The sequence below is a fragment of the Hevea brasiliensis genome, chromosome 18 (assembly GCF_030052815.1).
Source record: "Hevea brasiliensis isolate MT/VB/25A 57/8 chromosome 18, ASM3005281v1, whole genome shotgun sequence".
Taxonomy (NCBI): Eukaryota; Viridiplantae; Streptophyta; class Magnoliopsida; order Malpighiales; family Euphorbiaceae; genus Hevea; species Hevea brasiliensis.
Genome location: NC_079510.1, coordinates 41,130,615 through 41,140,933, shown reverse-complemented (window position 1 = coordinate 41,140,933; position 10,319 = coordinate 41,130,615). Strand labels below are relative to the sequence as shown.

Sequence of the window (10,319 nt, the reverse complement as noted above, 5' to 3'; positions counted from 1 at the left end):
AAGTTCCGTGGGACCCACCGAAAAATGGTGTCGGAAAAATTCGAAATTTATGTCGCCGCGAAGCTCTCGACGAGTGGAGAGCTCTGGTACTCTCGGTTTTCTCGTGGGATTCACGGTTTGTGAGAAATCTAGCCCGAAAGTCGAAATGGGCTAAAAACTTTCCGAGCAAAAATTGGACAAACCGCTCGATGGATTTCGGCGTTCTTGGTGTCTATGGAAAGCTCTCGCCGAGTAGATGATTTTAGACACAAGATCCGGTCCAATTGGTGGCCGGATCGGCCGGATTTTGGCCGGGAAAGCCGAAACGTCGCGCGCGCGAGGGAGGGAGATCGCGCGCGTTTCCACTGCTTAGCGGCGGCTACCGGCCGGGGAGGTCGGGTGGTCGCACGGCCTACCGGGTGGTGGGGAGGTGGCCGTGGCAAGGGGAGGGAGGAGAGAGAAAAGAGAGAGAAAAGGAAGAGGGAACGACGCGCGCGGGAGGAAGAAAAAGGGAAGGGAGTCGGTCCGATTCGATCAGTCCGATCCGGTCCGGTTCGATTCGGCCGGTCCGATTTAAGATACAAAATTTTGAATTTTTACTCTGCCTCGGGACCGAAAACGAGGTCCAAAAATTCCGAAAAAAATTCCAGAAAACTCAGAAAAATACGTAGACTCCAAATATATTTTTAGTTTTGCCACGTGGTCTTTAAATTAATTTTTAAAAATCATCAAAGTTTATATTTTCGGAAAATCGAATCCGATTTTTAAAATCTGAAAAATCTCAAAAAAATTCCTAAAATTTAAATAAAATTAAAATACCAAAAATGCTCATAAAATTTAAAATTTTGGGGTGTTACAATTGTGAACTCATAAACGATTTTTGAACTCTTAAATTTGGGATATCTCACTTTAACACAATTCACAAGCAATCGATATTTCACGATCAAGAGTGTGGTAATATTTATAGTAATTATCTGTATATATCGTATTAACAATTAAAAGATAGTCATAAAGATTTTATTCCAATTAAAATTTGATTATTCATCATGTATAAAAATTGCCGTTAAGTAGCTATTTTTGATTGACATATAAAAATATATTTTTTTTATATTATTGACATAAAATTAATAACAAATAAATATATTTAATAATCCTTAATAAGTGCAGTATTGCATTGATTAGAAAAATTGATCTAAAAACTATATTAAAAAAAAATTTGTGAATACGTAAATTTTGAGTGTTTGCATTTACATGACAAACGTATATTGGTTTTTTTTTTTATTATTGTGATTTGAAGACTTGGGGCTGTTCTTATATTCATGTTGCAGCTAGAGGTGAGCAAATTTTGGTGCAAATTGAAAAATCAAATCGAACAACATTAATTTGGTTTAATTGGTTTGATTTTAAAATTTAATCGGTTCGGTTTTATATTATATAAATTTCAGTTATTTCGGTTCGGTTCGATTTTAAAAAGAAAAAAATAAGTTAAATCGAATCGAACCGAATAGTAATTTATATATTTAAATCGAACCGAATTGATTTTGAATTGATTTATTTTTATGGGAAATTTATGAATTATATTTAATTATATATATTAATTGTTTAATTTCAATGATTAATGGTTATTAGGTTCAAACCAAAGTGAAAATTAGATCAAATAATTTGAAAGTCAAGTCTAAATTAAAAATCAAAACCGATCGGTTTAAACTGAACTGAATCAAAATAAAGCGATTCGGTTCGATTTGATTTTTCACCTATTTCGATTCGGTTCAGTTTCTAAAATAAATAATTCAATTTTTATAATTTAATTTGGTTCGGTTCGGTTCGAACCGAATGCTCACCGCTAATTACAGCTGAATTTTTTTTTTATTTTAGTTATTGTTATCAAATTAAATACTCCAATATTTTTATTTGGTCAAATACTCAAATGAACTACAGCCTTTGAAGTTGGGGTCAGGAAAAAAAAGTAATATTTCCTATTTTTTAATTTTATTTAAAAAATGCACTAAGCTAACATCAAAGAATTTGATGTATTTTCTATGAAAACATTGGCATTCAACTTATCATATTTCTTGCAAGTTAGTTCTTAATACCATTATTCATGAAAAAATTATAATATATTTTTTATGTACTAAAATTACTACATTTATTTAAAGAATTACTACATTTTATATTTATAAACTTTTAATTTATTAATAAAAAATAAATTTTATGAGCACATGAAAAAGAAAAAAGTTTTTCCTCAAGGAATGTATAGTATCTATTTGTCATTGAAACTTTAAGATTAAAATTACTTTTCAAAAAGAAGATCATTCTAAAAGTCACTAAAAAAAGTCACTAAAATATATAAATATAAAATCAGTTGTAGTTTCGATATCCATATTTATAGTTATAATTGGTAGTGATGTTGTTGCATTGGTGAGGCACATTCTTCATGGGGGCAGTTGCCTTTAGGAATTAATCATATCCATATTTGTTTGGTTCCGAAAGTAAAGCACCCGAAGACTATTGGTGAATATAGACCTATCAGTCTGTGTAATGTCATTTTTAAAATTGTAACAAAGGTACTAGCTAATCGATTGAAAAATTTTTTTGGTGAAGTGGTTGATGAATCTCAAAGTGCTTTTATTCCAAACAGGTTAATTACAGACAATGTGCTTGTGGCATTCGAAGTGTTTCATCATATGAAGACTAGGGGGAATTCTAGTCGACAATTGATGTCTTTAAAGTTAGATATGGCTAAGGCATATGATCGGTGGAGTGGTCTTTTTTAGAGGATCTTATGCTTCGCTTGCGTTTTTCTCCATAGTGGGTCTTCTTGGTTATGCGTTGTGTCACTACGGTGTCTTATTCAGTCATTGTTAATGGTAGGCCGTTGGTCCATTTTTACCAACTCGAGGCCTTCGTCAGGATGATCCATTGTCACCATACTTGTTTCTTTTTTGTACCGAGGGATTAACTGGTTTGCTTTGCAGGGAATTCGTATTTGTCGAGGAGCCCCATTTGTGTCTCACATCCTTTTTGCTGATGATTGCATTTTGTTTCTTCATGCTTCCTCTTAGGAGGCTGATGTCATTTCTATGGTGCTACAGAGGTATGAAATATTGTCAGGTCAAAAGGTGAATCTTCACAAGTCTGAGCTTGTTTTTAGTGCTAATGTCCAACATGATTTGAGGCAGTTTCTGGCTAATTCTCTTAGTTTTCATATGGTTGCAAATCATAATTTGTATTTGGGACTTCCAACCATTGTGGGTCTTTCTAAGAAATTAATTTTTAATAGGATTAAAGAGCGTCTTTGGGCTCGTTTACAAGGCTAGAAGGAAAGGTTTTTGTCAGATGCTGTAAGGGATCTGTTGATTAAGATGTTGCTCAACCCATTCCCTCTTATATTATGCAATGTTTTAGACTGTCGGTTACTTTGTGTCATGAGTTATGGTCTATGATAGCTCAATTTTGGTGGGGACAGTGCCAGGGAGAGCGGAAGCTACATATTTTTTCATGGGAACAGTTGTGTCATCCTAAGGATGAGGGTGCTTGGTTTTCGTGACTTTGAGTGATTCAATCAAGCTTTGTTGGCGAAACAAGGGTGGCAAATTCTACTACAACCAACTTTGTTGATTACAAGAATACTGAAAGCAAAATACTTTCCAAGGTGTGATTTTTTGTAAGCAGGTGTTGGTGCTAATTCTAGTTTTACATGGAGGAGTATTCTATAGGGTAGGGATGTATTGTGTAGAGGGATAAGGTGGCAAATTGGGAATGGGCAAACAGCTCGGTTATGGCTAGACCCCTAGCTCCCCACACTTCCAGACTTTAAGGTTACTGCTTCTCCTAGTGTGTTGCCACTTGATTCTATGGTTTCTGCTCTCATAGATGAAGGCTCAAGGTCCTGGAATTGGGATGTGGCCTTGTCATATCTGTTGCCCATGGATATTGAAAATATGAAAGCCTTGCCTTTTAGCTCTTTTACTTAATCGGATAAAATGGTGTGGCACTTTGATTCTCGAGGTATCTATACAGTCCGTAGTGGTTATCGTCTTTCTTTGGTAATGCGTTTTGGTGGTACTAGTTCTGGTATGCCTTCAGACTCTCGTATTTGGAACGCTTTATGGCATTTACAAACTCCTCTAAAAGTTATTTCTTTTTTCTAGTGAGCTGTTCTCGATATCTTGCCTTCAAGGGCAGTGTTGTAAAGCTGCATTTCAAGGGTATTATCCACTTGTCTATATTGTAATTCCACAGAAACTATGGTTCATCTTTGCCGAGACTGTAGTAACGCCCAACAAGTTTGGAGGTTGTGAGGCCTTTCACGAATATCTGCAGTTTCAGGGTTTCACGTTTAAACAGTGGTAGTGTAACTTAGATAATTGCTCAGCTGAGGAATTAACTCTTTTTGCTTGCACTTGCTATCATATTTGGTGGGCTCGAAATAGGACTTTGTTTGAAGGGAAGGTTTGGAATAGCCAGGATGTTGTCTGCCGAGCTGGGTATATGGTGGCTGAATTTCATCAGGTGCATGGTTTTAGTGGCTTTATTGGAGGTCGACAGGTGGGTCGTGGGGTGACTGTATGGACTCCTCCCTCTCCAGGCTATGTGAAGATGAATTTTGATGCTAGAATTGTTGCTTAGGGACTGATGGGGTTTGGTGTTATCTTTCAGGATGAGTTTGGTCAGGTCCTTCCTTGTGCCTCTAAATGCGTCCATAGAGTTTGGGATCCTGATGTATCTGAAGCTTTAGCGCTCGCTTATGGGCTCCAGTTAGCCTCTGATCTTTCTTTCTCTTATGTTATAGCTGAAACGGATTGCAAAAAAATTATGAATTTCTTACGTGCAGCTGACCAGTTTCATACTAACTTGGGTTTAGCTCTCTCGGATTATTGTCAGTTTTAGTCTTTTGCTCCCCGTACTTGTAACTCCGTTGCCCACATCTTGCTAAGTTTTCTGAAAATGCTAGCTTTGAACAAGTTTGGATTGAGGATGCTCCCTCCTCTATCTTGGCATGTCTTAATTTTTATGTTCATGATGCTTTTGCTTATTGAAATAATTTCCTTTTATAAAAAAAAGTCAATTTTTTATTTTATTTTTATTAAATTTTTTAATTTCTGTTTGAAAAAATTAAAAATTGTGCACATCTTTAACGGATATGCAAAATTAATTAAGGGTTATATGATGACAAGAACATGAATTCATTTCCAATCTTCCATATTGAAGTTGACTCGCATCATTGATTTTACAATAGAATCTGCACAACCCAGGGCCCATCAATAAAAAAAATCCCCTAAGCATAGAAGTAGAGAAAGCCAAGATTGGGCTCTGGTTCCAGCGTGAAGCTCTCACTGGCTGAAGAAACTAGAACTAAAGCCAATAACACAATGAAGCACCAAAAATAAAATTTTGACCATAGTAGCTGTTTGTTCTTAGTGAATATGTCCCGGAAATCCGACAAATTTTCAACAAATTTTCAAGCCTTTGAGAATCGACCACAGCTAAAGGTCGGTAAGGACTCCAAGAGATATCGCACACTAAAAACTCAACACTCCAAGAGGTCACTAAATTTTTTAAAAATGAAATTGAATCTCTGTCACATTGTCAAGACTAAATCACTTGTTAATCAGTCTTTGTTTCTATTTGGAGGAACAGAGAGGCCATTGTTTACATTAAAAAGAGAACTCAAATGAAAAAGAAGAGAATTTTCTGTTCTTCTTGGGGAACATAACTTGCCATTTTTCACTTAATGGCTCAATGGAGGGTTCCAAAAGAGGTCCTAAGCAAAAAATTGTCTCTCGTGCCAAGCCAAGCCAAGCCAAGCCAACCACCGAGGAATGTCTTCATTTTTAAATTCAATCTGGCACACATATACACATCACAACTCACAAGGAGAGAGAATCCAAAGCAACCACCACATTCCCAAACCAGATTTTGCAAATAAACAAACCCAACAGCTCAAATTATGATACTTACCAATAGCGCTTTTACCTTAGCATTTAGCATCTATTTTGGATTAAAAATATATCCAAGATTTGTTAAACAACAATAATCAAGAAGAATAGACCTTGAAGTATGATTTTTGTTTTCTTGATCTCAAAATATTTTCATGTTCTTGATACACACTATGTGACGTTGGAATCCTTCCTATAGAATTTAGCCTTAAATCCCATCAGATCAATGAAATAAGCACAAAAAAAAAAAAAAAGGAACTAATTGATCGCCAAAAGAAACCATTTTTCACTTACAAACTGAAAAGAATTACCCAAGAAACCAACTTTAATATACCCATTAAGAATCAAGATTCAGTAGTACTTGCATGTGATTTATGTTTATTTTGTACTTGCTCTTCTTGTGGTCCTTGTTCCTCCACCGGCTCTGCTACTGGAATATCTGCTCCTCGAGCTGCAGGTGCGTCGACCGGGCCGTCCAGACAAGAAGAGCATTTTCTCTCTACCCAACCCTCAAAATCATATTGCCCATTACCCATGACACGACGACCCGAACAGAGGCGACCAATCATGCCGGCTATGACTCCTAGGATGGTGATGACTGCTAGAACTGCTATCACTGGTCCAATCGACCCGTGACCCGTGTGGGCTGTGTAGGCTTGCTGGGTCACATCCATGGGTGGTGGTTGTTGCTGCTGCTGGTCTAGTGGCGTAGACATTTGAAAATGGTATATAAGAAATGAAACAAGTGATGACCTTCTACAGTTTTTGTTGGGGGGGGGGGGGGGAGGGGGGGTCCGGTTTGTGGTTTTCTTTGTTTTGCCCGAAAATAGAATTAGGTTTCTTGGTGGATATGGTTTCGAAGAAGTTTGGATTCTGAAATGCAAGAATTATTCAACATTTTAAGGGTAATGCAGAGCAAGATAAAAAAGAAAAAGAAAAGGTGTACGGTGTTGATAAGATTCAGGGGTTTTGTTTTTATTTTATTGATCTTTCCTTTCCTCAAATACTTTTGGAAGGACAAAGGATGTAATTAAATAATCCAAGTGGTGAAAAAGTGGAAAGTTTCACTGTTTTAGAGAGGAAAGAAGAATGTTTTGAGTGGCACCACAACCCAAGAAAAACCCATTTCAAATTGAGGAGCTTTCTCTATCATATTTTCTGTGACTGACTGCAAACATTTACTTGACATGGTTTTTATATAGAAACGCAAGGGTGGCAATGGATACGTAACCACGAAAATTATCTTATTTAAATTTAAATTTAGTTAATATTTTTAAAATTTAAATTTATTTTAATTTAAATAAAATTTATTTTTAATTATTTGAATAAATTTAATTATTATTATTCAAAAAATATTTAATTTTATTTAATTTTATATATTTAATTAATAATTTATATAAAAATTTTATTTTTATTAATAATTTATATTTTAAAATTTTAATAATTTTATAAAATATTTTAATTTTATTTTATATAAAATAAAATATATAAAAATTTATAAATATTATTAAACATATATATATTTTATATTTAATTAAATATTTATATAAATGGGTTTGGATAACGGATACCCAACTTATAAAACTCAAACTCGACCCAAACCCGTTACGAGTATTAAATTTTAAAATCAAACTCGACTTAAAACCGATTACATATTATTCAAACTCGTTCTATTAAGGTTTAATCGGATTGGATACCCACAAAAACGCCACCCATTGCCATCCCTAGAAAACGCAAAGGGGAATTGAAAAAATTTCTTGAGTTTTGGAAGGCCTACTAATATGATAAAAATTGAAGAATGCTACTTAATAATATTTAATTATTGTAGTAGAAATAACATTATTATTATTATTTTAATTTATACACATTTATAAATTTCCAACATGGAGCATTACTTAAAATCAATAACAATGTTCCTTATTAATTAAGATAATGCTCAACATAAAGATGAATCCATAATGCTTCTTCTTCTTTTTGTTTGGTTTGCCTTTTTTCAATTTTCATATGAAATAATTTTTCAATACGCCATGCAAAGCCCAGCATAAGCTGGACAGCAGATAAGTCAGCCAAATCATTGTTATCATTAGCTTGTTTACTCTAGCCACTAGATAACTTTGTTTTGCTTTTCTTTACTTTAGACATCAAAAAGCTACAATTTTTTTTTCTTTCTTCTCTTCTCTATGTATATATACACACATAAAAAGTTAAAAAAAATCCCAAAAAGTTAAAAAAAAAAATTAAGTTCAGAACTTTAAGCCAATTGGTCTGGGTCTTTTTTCCTACCTTTTTTTTTCACCCAAATAATGCTTGCTGAAGTCTGCAATTGTCTGTGATTGCTAGCAGCTGTCCGCATTCACTACGCAGCATAGAAATTTCACTTCTCTAAAAGACTGATTGAACTGGCAGTTTTCTTCCTTTTTTTTCTTGGCCATATATTGCAATAGACACCACTTGTAAGATATCAATTTTTTTTAATTAATTTTGGGTAAAGTTAGCTAGTTTATTCTGATCTTGATAAGCATTAACTTAAATTATCTGGTTGAGGGAAATTAACGGGAAGATTGAAGCATAAGGTATTAAACATTTTAGTCTAGCAATAGGTGTATCTTTTAATGAGATGGTTCCAAGCTCGAGCCCTCCAAAAAAATGGTGAAGAATCTAATCTGAAAGCAGAGAATATGTCTGTAGGGGATGATGATGTTAATTATGATAGTTCATGAAGGACTAAAATACTTTTGGCGGATACAACAGGATAAAAAAGAAGTGATTTTATATATGGAGAGAAGGACAGAGAGTTCAATAAGGTTGGGCAAAGTTCTGTCAGGCATCTACCAGCTTTTCTTTATATCTTTTTCGGAATCCAAGCACTCCTTGTCGGCTTCTTTCTTGAATCTTTCCGTGTTTCATCCTGTTCTTCTCCCCCACTTGAAAACTTTCCTTGATCCAAATACAAAGTGAAAACCAACAAAATTAGTTAAAATATAGGAAAATTATTATTTAATCCTGCATTGTCTGTATCTCTGTCAGCCTAGAATATCATACTGGAATGCCACTAAACTAATTGTTTGGACTAAACTCGTAAGCAAAAACAAAATGTTTATCGCAAAGGGCATTGTAGCACACGAGACTCCCTGCCAAGAAGTAGAGAACGATCCTTTTCCTTTTATTATTATGGGAAAAATATCCAAAAAAAATCTTGTACTTTGCTTATTTTTACAATTTCACCCTAAAAAAATTTTTTTTAACAATTATACCATATACTATTGAGAATGATACAATCACACCCTACCATCAACTATTCTGTTAAAACTTAACGGAAATCCCATGATGTCTTCACTCAATGCAGCAGTTTAGCACTGAGTTACCACATTATCTTCTTCACCTCCACCACCTATGGTCTTCTCAATCTTGACCCAACTCCTCAATCAGTCCTTTGCCACCACTCCCCAATACCAGGGTTATTAATCTCAAGTATCCACTAATCATGGTATTCCATGAAATGGCATTTCTCTCAAGCACTATATCAAAAATGTCATGAGCAATACCCAACTCACCAATGCTAATTAATAATTGAATTTCAGGACACCAAATCCTTTTGAGTCATTTCATCAAACAACTTCCTAGCAAATTTTACAACCCCACAACACACATAAAAATGAATCATTTTGCACTGTAAAATACAATCATCAACTCCTTTTCTTCCTCTTGGTGAAGATCCACCTGCAATTACTTCCTTATGCTTCAATCACCATGGGAATATTTTAGCACCTGCTGCAACAATGATCCATGTGTTTGACATGTTTGCTGGTTTACAAATTACTAGGTGGCCTACACAAGATTCTCCAATACATTCTGTTCTTTTTTGGGCCAAATGAGACTGGCATTTTCTGCTCCGGTTTCTGATGGGAAGATTTTTTAATAGAGCTTGCACAATCAAGGTCATTTCCTTTGGTCAAGGAATTGTAGCAGGTTCTGTGACCTTGAAACATCAAAATATTATTAACATGAAATGGGTTTGGATGCAAATGGGAAGAGACTATTCGTGACATCTGGTACAGTACGAACACCCATATATCAGGTTCGGGGTATATGAATGGTTTGAGAACTCATTCACATAGTGCAGCAACAACAACGGTGGATTGGCAACCAACTTTACCCATTTTCTTGACTGGTTTAGCTGATAACTCGGGTTGTCCAAGAAGAAAGCAGGGGATACGTATGATGTGTGTGAGGAAGTGAGGTTCCATCCATGTTTTTCTGGAAGCTCTTAGACAGTGATGGTGGTGAAGGAGGAGTTGGGGCAGACGATGGCTTGATTGCAAACAAGGAGAGATTCCGTTAATTTTTAACAGATTACTTAACGGTGGGGTGTGATTGTATCATTGTCAATAGTATAGGATA

At 35.1% G+C, this 10,319-nt stretch overlaps 1 protein-coding gene across 1 annotated transcript; it reads right to left on the bottom strand.

Moving 5' to 3' along the window:
- Window positions 1-6,262: 6,262 nt before the first annotated feature.
- Window positions 6,263-6,634, bottom strand: LOC110648553 (uncharacterized). The gene has a single exon (XM_021802833.2). The coding sequence runs from the start codon at window positions 6,632-6,634 to the stop codon at window positions 6,263-6,265; it is 372 nt and encodes a 123-aa protein (XP_021658525.2).
- Window positions 6,635-10,319: the final 3,685 nt, after the last annotated feature.

Excerpts from the sequence above, each read along its gene's own strand:
- LOC110648553 (XM_021802833.2), bottom strand. The coding sequence starts at position 6,634 with ATGTCTACGCCACTAGACCAGCAGCAGCAACAACCACCACCCATGGAT.